The 13,964-nt window shown below is 40.6% G+C and overlaps 1 protein-coding gene across 1 annotated transcript in view; it reads left to right on the top strand.

Moving 5' to 3' along the window:
- The window catches only part of kif13ba (kinesin family member 13Ba), a 174,917-nt gene that overhangs the window by 121,055 nt on the left and 39,898 nt on the right, over positions 1-13,964 (top strand). Inside the window, exons 10-13 of the mRNA XM_062020844.1 lie at positions 375-486; positions 550-762; positions 839-949; positions 7,103-7,237. Coding sequence (XP_061876828.1) covers positions 375-486; positions 550-762; positions 839-949; positions 7,103-7,237 — 571 coding nt within the window. The remainder of the gene's footprint in view (positions 1-374; positions 487-549; positions 763-838; positions 950-7,102; positions 7,238-13,964) is intronic.

The raw sequence follows: 13,964 nt of genomic DNA, 5'->3' as shown, positions 1-13,964 counted from the left end.
TTTTTGTAGACGGCTTTATTTTCTTTTTTTTTTTAAAACATTAAAGAGCAAACTGCTGACACATAATTGTCAAATAAATACAAATATTGTTAAATAACTACTTCTCATATTATTGTATTACAGCTGCAACTTTTTCACGAATAGAATTCCCGTTTTTTGTTATGACTTTATTCTTATGAAAGTTTTTCTTGTAAAATAGCCAACTTTTTTTTTAAACGGGACTTTTTTTTTTATATAACTTTCATCTTGTAAAATTGCAATCATTTTCCTGTCAAATTCAGATTTGTGATGTTCAGACTTTTGTGCAGACTTTTTTTTTTGAGGTCCTCTGTCAGCGGTTAATTGCACACCAACATTGTTTGTGTGCTTATCAGGTCTCTGACGACCCTCGGTCTGGTGATCTCCGCCCTCGCAGAACAAGGGACAGCCAAGAACAAGAACAAGTTTGTTCCCTACAGGGACTCGGTCCTGACATGGCTGCTGAAGGTACACACACACTCTCCTTTTCCTCTCCACGCTCTTATCGCTTCGCCTCTCTTCGACCCGCAGGACTGCCTCGGGGGCAACAGTCGCACCGCCATGGTGGCGACTGTGAGCCCGGCGGCGGACAACTACGAGGAGACGCTGTCCACGCTGCGCTACGCCGACCGAGCAAAGAGCATCGTCAACCACGCCGTGGTCAACGAGGACCCCAACGCTCGCATCATCAGGGAGCTCCGGGAGGAAGTGGAGAAGCTGCGAGTACAACTCACTCAAGCTGAGGCGAGTCTCCGCTCCTTTCATCCGGAAAAACGTCTTCGCCGCTTCTCTAATCGCGATCCGTTCTTCTCCAATCTAGTCGCTGAAAGCCCCCGAGCTCAAGGAGCGTCTGGAGGAGTCGGAGAAGTTGATTCAAGAGATGACCATCACGTGGGAGGACAAGCTTCGCAAGACGGAGGAGGTCGCGCAGGTGAGACACGGACGCCGCCGTTTGACCGTCACACTGCAAAAAGTCAGTGTTCAAAAACAAGAAGAAAAAAATACAAAAATTAGGGGTATTTTATTTGAACTAAGCAAAATTATCTGCCAATAGAACAAGAAAATGTGGCTTGTCAAGACTTTCCAAAACAAGTCAAATTAGCTAACTTCAATGAACCTAAAAGTACCTTAAAGGCCTACTGAAAGCCACTACTAGCGACCACGCAGTCTGATAGTTTGTATATCAATGATGAAATCTTAACATTGCAACACATGCCAATACGGCCGGGTTAACTTATAAAGTGACATTTTAAATTTCCCGCTAAACTTCCGGTTGAAAACGCCTTTGGATGATGACGTATGCGTGTGACGTAGCCAGTGAAACAGGAGTATCGGTAGCCCATTGAAGCCAATACAAAAAGCTCTGTTTTCATTTCATAATTCCACAGTATTCTGGACATCTGTGTTGGTGAATCTTTTGCAATTTGTTTAATGAACAATGGAGACTGCAAAGAAGAAAGTTGTAGGTGGGATCGGTGTATTAGCGGCTGGCTGTAGCAACACAACAAGGAGGACTTACTTGGATAGCAGACGCGCCAGCCGATGCTAGCCGCCAACCGCATCTGTGTTGGGGTGAAGTCCTTTGTCGCGCCGTCGATCGCTGGAACGCAGGTGAGCACGGGTGTTGATGAGCAGATGAGGGCTGGCTGGCGTAGGTGGAGCGCTTTTGAGACTTTTATTAGTAGGTTGCACAGTGAAGTACATATTCCGTACAATTGACCACTAAATGGTAACACCCGAATAAGTTTTTCAACTTGTTTAAGTTGGGGTCCACTTAAATTGATTCATGATACAGATATATACTATCATATATACTATCATCATAATACAGTCATCACACAAGATAATCACATTGAATTATTTACATTATTTACAATCAGGGGTGTGGAGGGAGGGGAGGGGAGGGGGGGTGTGGGGGGGGGATATGGACATCAAGTAGTGGACATAGAGAGAGAGAGAGAGAGAGAGAGAGATCAGAAGGCATAAGAAAAAGAATCTGCATTTGATTGTTTACATTTGATTATTAGCAATCCGGGGAGGGTGTTAGTTTAGGGTTGTAGCTGCCTGGAGGTGAACTTTTATAGCGGTTTTGAAGGAGGATAGAGATGCCCTTTCTTTTATACCTGTTGGGAGCGCATTCCACATTGATGTGGCATAGAAAGAGAATGAGTTAAGACCTTTGTTAGTTCGGAATCTGGGTTTAACGTGGTTAGTGGAGCTCCCCCTGGTGTTGTGGTTATGGCGGTCATTTACGTTAAGGAAGTAGTTTGACATGTACTTCGCTAATGTTTTTATCATAGCTTGTGAGGTCCGGTTGCTAAGTTGCTAAGTTAGCCTTAGCGTCGTTAGCAACAGCATTGTTAAGCTTTGCCAGGCTGAGATCTATTAACTGTGTAGTTACATGTACATGGTTTAATAGTATTGTTGATCTTCTGTCCATCCTTCCAGTCAGGGATTTATTTATTTTGTTTCTATCTGCATTTGAGACAGATGCTATCACGTTAGCTCAGTAGCTAAAGAGCTTCGCCGATGTATTGTCGTGGAGATAAAAGGCACTGAATGTCCATTTCGCGTTCTCGACTCTCATTTTCAAGAGGATATAGTATCCGGGGTGGTTTAAAATACAAATCCGTGATCCACAATAAAAAAAGGAGAGTGTGGAATCCAATGAGCCAGCTTGTACCTAAGTTACGGTCAGAGCGAAAAAAGATACGTCCATCACTGCCTCTCTAGTCCTTCACTGTAACGTTCCTCATCTACGAATCTTTCATCCTCGCTCAAATTAATGGGGTAATCGTCGCTTTGTCGCTCCAAATCTCTCTCGCTCCATTGTAAACAACGGGGAATTGTGAGGAATACTAGCTCCTGTGACGTCACGCTACTTCCGGTACAGGCAAGGCTTTTTTTATCAGCGAGCAAAAGTTGCGAACTTTATCGTCGATTTTCTCTACTAAATCCTTTCAGCAAAAATATGGCAATATCGCGAAATGATCAAGTATGACACATAGAATGGATCTGCTATTCCCGTTTAAATAAAAAAAATTCATTTCAGTAGGCCTTTAATAGCTGGCCACAACGCTGTCCCAAAATGTCCTCTACAATCCGTGATGTCACACGCACATTTTCAGCAGGATATTTCGCGCGAAATTAAAAATTGCACTTTAGTAAGCTGACCCGGCCGTATTGGCATGTGTTGCAATGTTAAGATTTCATCATTGATATATAAACTATCAGACTGCGTGGTCAGTAGTAGTGGCTTTCAGTAGGCCTTTAACTGTCAGTTTACTGTACTACTTTATGAGTGCGTATCTTCTATTGTTACATTGAAAATAAAACAGCAAAGTCAATTTGCCTGTCATCTATTTTAATTATGAGACACATTTGTGTCAAAGTCATGATTTTTTTTTTTCATGCTTGAAATAAGAAATGATTACTTTAAAAAGGTCGTTTTATACTTGTGAGTGTTGATGACACAGCTTTGCAACACTTGATATTCTAGATTCAAGCATGTTTTACTCAATATAGGTCATCAAATCTCAGCAACAAGCTGTAATATCTTACTGAGATCATTTAGGACCAAAACCCTTAAAACAAGTAAAACACTCTAACATAAAATCTGCTTAGGCCTGGTTCACACCAACGGCGCTTGCCGCGCTTTAAAGCGGCGAGCAAAGCGCCGTCATTTTTGTCAATTTTTCCACCAATATCCCGATCTCCGAAGTAACGTTACGCTTTGATACGCTCTGATACGAATTCTTTCCCGCTTTGTTACCGTTCCGCACGATTTGATGCCGCTTTGATCCCGCTTTGATACGCTTTAAATCACGCTTTGATACGTTTTATTACGCTTTATTGAACTTTATTACGCTTTGATGCGATTATTATTTTGTGAATTTGATGAATAAATTGCGTGCGCACACATAATATAATAAAAAAGAGAAATATGACAAAAAATAAGACAAAAAATGAGGGAAAAAAAGGAAATAAGAAAAAAATGTGAAAAACTCAGTATACTAAGTTTTCCCCATATTTTTTAGATTTATCTATTTATTTGATTTCTCTTTTTGTTTTATTATATACAAGATAAAACACATCATGTAATAAAAAAGAGAAATATGATAAACAAATAAGTAAAAAAAAAAGTGAAAAACTCAGTATACTGTTTTCCACACATTTTTTATATTCATTTATTTTTTTCAATTTCTCTTTTTTTCCCCGTTATATTATGTTTTATATAGAGATGTCCGATAATATCAGCCGGCCGATATTATCGGCCGATAAATGCTTTAAAATGTAATATCGGAAATTATCGGTATCGGTTTTTTTATTATCGGTATCGGTTTTTTTGTTTTTGTTTTTTTTGTTTTTGTTTTTTTTAATTAAATCAACATAAAAAACACAAGATACACTTACAATTAGTGCACCAACCCAAAAAACCTCCCTCACCCATTTACACTCATTCACACAAAAGGGTTGTTTCCTTCTGTTATTAATATTGTGGTTCCTACATTATATATCAATATATATCAATACAGTCTGCAAGGGATACAGTCCGTAAGCACACATGATTGTGCGTGCTGCTGCTCCACTAATAGTACTAACCTTTAACAGTTAATTTGACAAATTTTCATTAATTACTAGTTTCTATGTAACTGTTTTTATATTGTTTTACTTTCTTTTTTATTCAAGAAAATGTTTTTAATTTATTTATCTTATTTTATTTTTGTTAATTTAAAAAAAAAAGGACCTTATCTTCACCATACCTGGTTGTCCAAATTAGGCATAATAATGTGTTAATTCCACAACTGTATATATCAGTATCGGTATCGGTTGATATCGGTATCGGTAATTAAAGAGTTGGACAATATCGGATATCGGCAAAAAGCCATTATCGGACATCCCTAGTTTTATATCTTCATTTCTTTTATTTCTTTGTCATCTTAATAAATATCTATCTTTCATTTCTTATGCTAGTTGACAATAATAAAAGGCATTTCTTTTAAACGTAACATATTGTCTTTATTATTAAGGGAGATGTTATCAACGTGTACGGCAAGCAACAAACTTGACCAAACAAAAAAAGCACAAATAGTATCACTGTTCACCAATCAGGTTGCATAATGTGGGCTTCATATGACAAAGGGTACATTATGTTGTATGAGATAACATTGTCCACAAAGTAGAAAGTTAAGAACCATTTTTGTTTACATTTTCATACAGAAAAATTATAGACCGTAATGTCAAACTGTAACATCAAACAGCAAACTCTTAACAGAAGTACAGAAACAATGATCATCGTATAAAAAAGGCAATGATGCAAAAGAGAATGGATTTGTAATCCTGTGTTGGTTTTACATCAAGTTTCAATGTCACTAGTCAATATCACAGTCACTTCCTATTTGTAGTTGTAGACTGGGGGTCCGCGCTTTGAACCAAGATCTGTTAAAGGCCTACTGAAATGATTTTTGTTTAATTTAAACGGGGATAGCAGATCTATTCTATGTGTCATACTTGATCATTTCGCGATATTGCCATATTTTTGCTGAAAGGATTTAGTATAGAACAACGACGATAAAGATTGCAACTTTTGGTATCTGATAAAAAAAGGCTTGCCCCTACCGGAAGTAGCGTGACGTAGTCAGTTGAACATATACGCAAAGTTCCCTATTGTTTACAATGATGGCCGCATGAAGTGAGAGAGATTCGGACCGAGAAAGCGACAATTTCCCCATTAATTTGAGCGAGGATGAAAGATTTGTGGATGAGTAAAGTGCAAGTGAAGGACTAGTGGGGAGTTGAAGCTATTCAGATAGGGAAGATGCTGTGAGATGAACTGATATTCAGCTGGGAATGACTACAACAGTAAATAAACACAAGACATATATATACTCTATTAGCCACAACACAACCAGGCTTATATTTAATATGCCACAAATTAATCCTGCATAATAACACCTGCGTGTTTGTTATGCTAGCTCCTAGCTCCTCTGCTAGCTCCTAGCTCCATAGAACACGCCAATACAATTCAAACACCTGATCAACACACACAATCACTCAGCCCAAAAGACCGTTCACCTAACCCAAGGTTCATAAAGCTTATATATTTTTAAAAAGTTACGTACATACGCAAAAAAAAGTTGCGCACATACGGTCAAGCGATCAAATGTTTAGAAGCCAAAGCTGCATACTCACAGTAGCACGTCTGCGTCTTTGTCATCCAAATCAAAGTAATCCTGGTAAGAGTCTGTGTTGTCCCAGTTCTCTACAGGCGTCTGTGTATCCAAGTCAAAAGTCCTCCTGGTTAGAGTCTCTGTTATCCGAGTTCTTCCATCTTGACTGCATCTTTCGGGAATGTAAACAAAGAAGCGCCGGCTGTGTACTGTTGTTGCTGACTACGTTCGAAAAATACGTCCATTTCGCACCGACAACTTTCTTCTTTGCTTGCTCAGCTTCTTTCTCCATAATGCAATGAACATGATTGCAACAGATTCATGAACACAGATGTCCAGAATACTGTGGAATTATGAAATGAAAACAGAGCTTTTTCGTATTGGCTTCAATGTGGAAGGCATACCCGTGTTCCCCGGGCTACGTCACGCGCATACGTCATCCTCAGAGGCGTTTCGAACCGGAAGTTTAGCGGCAAATTTAAAATGTCACTTTATAAGTTAACCCGGCCGTATTGGCATGTGTTATAATGTTAAGATTTCATCATTGATATATAAACTATCAGACTGCGTGGTCGGTAGTAGTGGCTTTCAGTAGGCCTTTAAGCTTTCCTACGCTCTCGGCGCTTTATTCCATTCTTGACAGAGCGCCGAATTTTTTTAAACCGTTTAAAAAATGTTGGCGATCCTGTCCCGCTTCACTACAAGCTTTCCCACGATCCATTACGACCCTCACGCTTTAATCACGCTTTGTTACGCTTTAGCGCGCCGTTGGTGTGAACCTAGCATTAGTGAGAAGAATTATCTTGTCAGACAGAAAATATGCAAATCTCACCCTTATTTGAGATATTTCATCTTACTTAGATTTCAGTTTTTGCAGTGCAGGCGCCAGAACGTCCTCTCTCTGCCCTTCACAGGAGCGTCAGAAGCAGCTGGAGAGTCTTGGCATTTCCCTGCAGTCGTCAGGAATCAAAGTGGGCGATGATAAGTGCTTCCTGGTCAACCTTAACGCGGATCCGGCGCTCAACGAGCTGCTGGTGTACTACCTCAAGGTACACGCACACACACACGCTGTCAGTACACACCCACGTGACTGCTATGTCCTGGCAACAATGTCATGTGACACCTCGGAACCCGTTTATGTCCACTCGCTGACTCACGGTGGCACGTTGTATTCATATAGCACTTTTCTCAAGAGACTCAAAGCACTGTACATTGTGAAGCACAATATCTAAGTTACATTTTTAAACCAGTGTGGGTGGCCCTGGGAGCGGGTGGGTAAAGTGTCTTGCCCAAGGACACAACGGCAGTGACTAGGATGGCGGAAGCGGGGATCGAACCCGGAACCCTCAACTTGCTGGCACGGCCACGCTACCAACCAAGCTATACCGCCCCCCCATATTGCAGTGTACAGTCACACATAAGAGATACATGTAGACTGCAATATGATGGCAGTCACACATAAGAGATACGTGTGGACTGCAATATGATGGCAGTCACACATAAGAGATACGCGTAGACTGCAATATGATGGCAGTCACACATAAGAGATACGTGTAGACTGCAATATGATGGCAGTCACACATAAGAGATATGTGTAGACTGTAATATGATGGCAGTCACACATAAGAGATACGTGTAGACTGCAATATGATGGCAGTCACACATAAGAGATATGTGTAGACTGTAATATGATGGCAGTCACACATAAGAGATACGTGTAGACTGCAATATGATGGCAGTCACACATAAGAGATACGCGTAGACTGCAATATGATGGCAGTCACACATAAGAGATACGTGTAGACTGCAATATGATGGCAGTCACACATAAGAGATACGTGTAGACTGCAATATGATGGCAGTCACGCATAAGAGATACGTGTAGACTGCAATATGATGGCAGTCACACATAAGAGATACGTGTAGACTGCAATACGATGGCAGTCACACATAAGAGATACGTGTAGACTGCAATATGATGGCAGTCACACAAGGGATATGTGTAGACTGCAATATGATGGCAGTCACACATAAGAGATACGTGTAGACTGCAAAACGATGGCAGTCACACATAAGAGATACGTGTAGACTGCAATACGATGGCAGTCACGCATAAGAGATACGTGTAGACTGCGATACGATGGCAGTCACACATAAGAGATACATGTAGACTGCAATATGATGGCAGTCACACATAAGAGATACGTGTAGACTGCAATATGATGGCAGTCACACATAAGAGATACATGTAGACTGCAACACGATGGCAGTCACACATAAGAGATACGTGTAGACTGCAATATGATGGCAGTCACACATAAGAGATACGTGTAGACTGCAATATGATGGCAGTCACACATAAGAGATACGTGTAGACTGCAATACGATGGCAGTCACACATAAGAGATACGTGTAGACTGCAATACGATGGCAGTCACACATAAGAGATACGTGCAGACTGCAATATGATGGCAGTCACACATAAGAGATACGTGTAGACTGCAATATGATGGCAGTCACACATAAGAGATATGTGTAGACTGCAATATGATGGCAGTCACACATAAGAGATACGTGTAGACTGCAATATGATGGCAGTCACACATGAGAGATACGTGTAGACTGCAATATGATGGCAGTCACACATAAGAGATACGTGTAGACTGCAATATAATGGCAGTCACACATAAGAGATACGTGTAGACTGCAATATGATGGCAGTCACACATAAGAGATACGTGTACACTGCAATATGATGGCAGTCACACATAAGAGATACTTGTAGACTGCAATACGATGGCGGTCACACATAAGAGATACGTGTAGACTGCAATATGATGGCAGTCACACATAAGAGATAAGTGTAGACTGCAATATGATGGCAGTCACACATAAGAGATACGTGTAGACTGCAATATGATGGCAGTCACACATAAGAGATACGTGTAGACCGCAATATGATGGCAGTCACACATAAGAGATACGTGTAGACTGCAATATGATGGCAGTCACACATAAGAGATACGTGTACACTGCAATATGATGGCAGTCACACATAAGAGATACGTGTACACTGCAATATGATGGCAGTCACACATAAGAGATACGTGTAGACTGCAATATGATGGCAGTCACACATAAGAGATGCGTGTAGACTGCAATATGATGGCAGTCACACATAAGAGATACGTGTAGACTGCAATATGATGGCAGTCACACATAAGAGATACGTGTAGACTGCAATATAACTCAAGTAAACAACACCAACATTTTATATGTTCCATTGAACGTATAGAACATTACACACAGCTCTCAAACATTTTCCAAACTCTTTTAATACGACTTTGGTAATCCATTTGATGGATTGTACTGTGCTTCAACATACAAGTATTATTATGGTGTGTGTGTATAAGGTAAGACATACAAACCCCGTTTCCATATGAGTTGGGAAATGGTGTTAAATGTAAATATAAACGGAATAGAATGATTTGCTTCATAATGCGCCACACATTTTCAATGGGAGACAGGTCTGGACTACAGGCAGGCCAGTCTAGTACCCGCACTCTTTTACTATGAAGCCACGTGGCTTGGCATTGTCTTGCTGAAATAAGCAGGGGCGTGTCCATTGTAACGTCTAACATCTAAAAAAAACAAAAACATTTGCATTTTGTTAGTTGCTGTGGCAACAGCTGGGTTAATACTCCTCCGCCTGTTTATATTGTAGCTTACTTTGCCCCCAACAGGAACTCACTGTGTTGCACCTTTTATTGCTCTGTAATTAGACAGTAGTTAGATTGCTGTTGATGTGTCATGCTGCTTAGCGGTTATGATGACGTTAACAACACTACAACACATGTCCACATAAACCAGGGCTATTCAACTGGCTGGACCGGGAGTTCAGTTTAACAGACTTGGAAAAGACTGCAATTTTTTTGCAGTAGATGCCTAAAAACACTATGCAGTCGTGGTCAAAAGTTGACATGCACTTGTAAAGAACATCATGTCATGGCTGTCTTGAGTTTCCAATCATTTCTACAACTCTTATTTTTGTGTGATAGAGTGATTGGAGCACATACTTGTTGGTCACAAAAAACATTCATGAAGTTTGGCTCTTTTATGAATTTATTATGGCTCTACTGCAGGGGTCGGCAACCCGCGGCTCTAGAGCCGCATGCGGCTCTTTAGCGCCGCCCTAGTGGCTCTCTGGAGCTTTTTCAAAAATGTATGAAAAATGGAAAAAAGATTAGGGGAAAAAAATATATTTTTTGTTTTAATATGGTTTCTGTAGGACAGGGGTCGGCAACCTTTACCACTCAAAGAGCCATTTTTGGCAAGTTTCACAAATTAAAGAAAATAATGGGAGCCACAAAAAAAAAATTAAAATGAAAAACACCGCATACAAAGCTTAGATTGCTTTGTGCTATGTTAACCAGGGGTCTCAGACACACGCACCGGCACACACTTTAATATGGATATTTGATGTTAGTTCGGCCCGCGAGTTTTGAATGAATGGCGCTTGATAGCGTCATACTTGCCAACCCTCTCGTTATTTCCGGGAGATTCCCGAATATCAGGGTGTGATGGCACTGCTTTTAGCGCCCTCTACAGCCTGCACAAACAGCGTACCTGCTCGACCACATGTAGAATGCAGCTTCAGCTTGCTCACGTAAGTGACAGCAAGGCGTACTAGGTCAGCAGCCACACAGCTTACACTGACGGTAGCCGTATAAAACAACTTTAACACTGTTACGTTACAAATATGCGCCACACTTTGAACCCACGCCAAAAAAGAATGACAAACACATTTCTGGAAAACATCTGCACTGTAACACAACATAAACACAACACAACAAATACCCAGAATCCCATGCAGCACTAACTCTTCCGCTCAGCTGACGCACGGAGGGGGGGGGGTTGATGTGTGGGGGGGTTTGGTGGTAGCGGGGGTGTATAATCTAGACCGGAAGAGTTAGGGCTGCATGGGATTCTGGGTATTGGTTGTGTTGTGTTTATGTTGTGTTACGGTGGGATGTTCTCCAGAAATGTGTTTTTCATTCTTTTTTGGTGTGGGTTCACAGTGTGGCGCATATTTGTAACGTAACAGTGTTAAAGTTGTTTTATACGGCTACCGTCAGTGTAAGCTGTGTGGCTGATGACTAAGTATGCTTTGCTGTCTCCTACGTGTGCAAGTAAAAGCTACATACAACATGTGGCCGGGCTGGCACGCTGTTTGTAAATGCTATAGAGGACAATTACTGCAGTGCAGTTAGGGCACGCCCTTAACTAAGTAATTAGAGTGAAAATAAGATTATATTTGCCCTGGGAGTTATCTAGGAGAGGCACTGAGATCCATAAGTCTCCTGGGAAAATCGGGGGGGTCGGCAAGTATGCAGCTGAGCCGCATCAGAGTGGTCAAAGAGCCGCGGGTTGCCGACCCCTGCTGTAGGAGGACAATCATGACACAAACCTCCCTAATTGTTATAAATCACACTGTTTGTATTAAACATGCTTCACTGATTCGAGTATTTGGCGAGCGCCGTTTTGTCCTACTGATTTTGGCGGTCCATGAACTCACCGTAGTTTGTTTACATGTATAACTTTCTCCGACTTTCTAGGACGTGTTTTATGCCACTTCTTTTTCTGTCTCATTTTGACCACCAAACTTTTAACGTTGTGCATGAATGCACAAAGGTGAGTTTTGTTGATGTTATTGACTTGTGTGGAGTGCTAATCAGACATGTTTGGTCACTGCATGACTGCAAGCTAATCGATGCTAACATGCTATTTAGGCTAGCTATATGTACATATTGCATCATTATGCCTCATTTGTAGGTATATTTGAGGTCATTTAGTTTCCTTTAAGTCCTCTTAATTCAATTTATATCTCATGACACACCATCTGTATGTAATATGGCTTTTAAATTTTTGCAGCTCCAGACAGATTTGTTTTTGTATTTTTGGTCCAATATGGCTCTTTCAACATTTTGGGTTGCCGACCCCTGGTCTACTGAAAATGTGCTGGGTCAAAAGTATACATACAGCAATGTTAATATTTGTTTACATGTCCCTTGGCAAGTTTCACTGCAATAAGGCGCTTTTGGTAGCCATCCACAAGCTCCTGCTTGAATTTTTGACCACTCCTCTTGACAAAATTAGTGCAGTTCAGTTAAATGTGTTGGTTTTCTGACATGGACTTGTTTCTTCAGCATTGTCCACACGTTTAAGTCAGGGCTTTGGGAAGGTCATTCTAAAACCTTCATTCTAGCCTGATTTAGCCATTTCTTGACCACTTTTGACGTGTGTTTGGGGTCATTGTCCTGTTGGAACACCCAACTGCGCCCAAGACCCAACCTCCGAGCTGATGATTTTAGCTAGTCCTGAAGAATTTGGAGGTAAGCCTTCTTTTTCATTGTCCCATTTACTCATACTTGCCAACCCTCCCGAATTTTCCGGGAGACTCCTGAATTTCAGTGCCTGTCCCGAAAATTTCCCGGGACAACCATTCTCCCGATTTCCAGCCAGACTTAAGGCACGCCCCCTCCAGGTCCGTGCGGACCTGGGTGAGGACAAACTGTCGTCACGTCCGCTTGGCCAACCAAAAAGTAACCACAGAACACTATACCGTATGGTGCTCTGTGGTTACTTTTTGGTTGGCCAACGGTTCACGTTGTATTGCGCACCCTGACGGCAAGTGTGGGAGTCGGTTCTGAAGTATGAAGTAAAGAGACGTAACTTCGTCACCTCGCCTGGTTATTGACTCCAACCCAGAATATTACACTGCCCATACCTACGCTCCTTCAAAGGCTGTGCTACTGGCTGCAAAGCATTGCGCTTTCAAATACAACAATGAGTAGAGGAGTGTTATGTGTCTATATGTGTAAATAAATGAACACTGAAATTCAAGTATTTATTTTATTTATATATATATATATAATAAAATACATGCACTACCGTTCAAAAGTTTGGGGTCACCCAAACAATTTAGTGGAATAGCCTTCATTTCTAAGAACAAGAATAGACTGTGGAGTTTCAGAGGAAAGTTCTCTTTTTCTGGCCATTTTGAGCGTTTAATTGACCCCACAAATGTGATGCTCCAGAAACTCAATCTGCTCAAAGGAAGGTCAGTTTTGTAGCTTCTGTAACGAGCTAAACTGTTTTCAGATGTGTGAACATGATTGCACAAGGGTTTTTGTAATCATCAATTAGCCTTCTGAGCCAATGAGCAAACACATTGTACCATTAGAACTAGGGATGTCCGATAATATCGGCATTATCGGCCGATAAATGCGCTAAAATGTAATATCGGAAATTATCGGTATCGGTTTTTTTATTATCTGTATCGGGGTTTTTTTTGGGTTTTTTTTATTTATTTATTAAATCAACATAAAAAACACAAGATACACTTACAATTAGTGCACCAACCCAAAAAACCTCCCTCCCCCCATTTCTTTCTGTTATCAATATTCTGGTTCCTACATTATATATCAATATATATCAATACAGTCTGCAAGGGATACAGTCCGTAAGCACACATGATTGTGTGTGCTGCTGCTCCACTAATAGTACTAACCTTTAACAGTTAATTTTACTCATTTTCATTAATTACTAGTTTCTATGTAACTGTTTTTATATTGTTTTACTTTCTTTTTTATTCAAGAAATTGTTTTTAATTTAGTTATCTTATTTTATTTTTATTTTTTTTAAAGTACCTTATCTTCACCATACATGGTTGCCCAAATTAGGCATAATAATGTGTTAATTCCACGACTGCATATA

Source organism: Entelurus aequoreus, linkage group LG02, assembly GCF_033978785.1.
Source record: "Entelurus aequoreus isolate RoL-2023_Sb linkage group LG02, RoL_Eaeq_v1.1, whole genome shotgun sequence".
Classification (NCBI taxonomy): domain Eukaryota; kingdom Metazoa; phylum Chordata; class Actinopteri; order Syngnathiformes; family Syngnathidae; genus Entelurus; species Entelurus aequoreus.
Note: the sequence above shows the minus strand (reverse complement) of the source record. Positions and strands in the feature narration are given on the sequence as shown.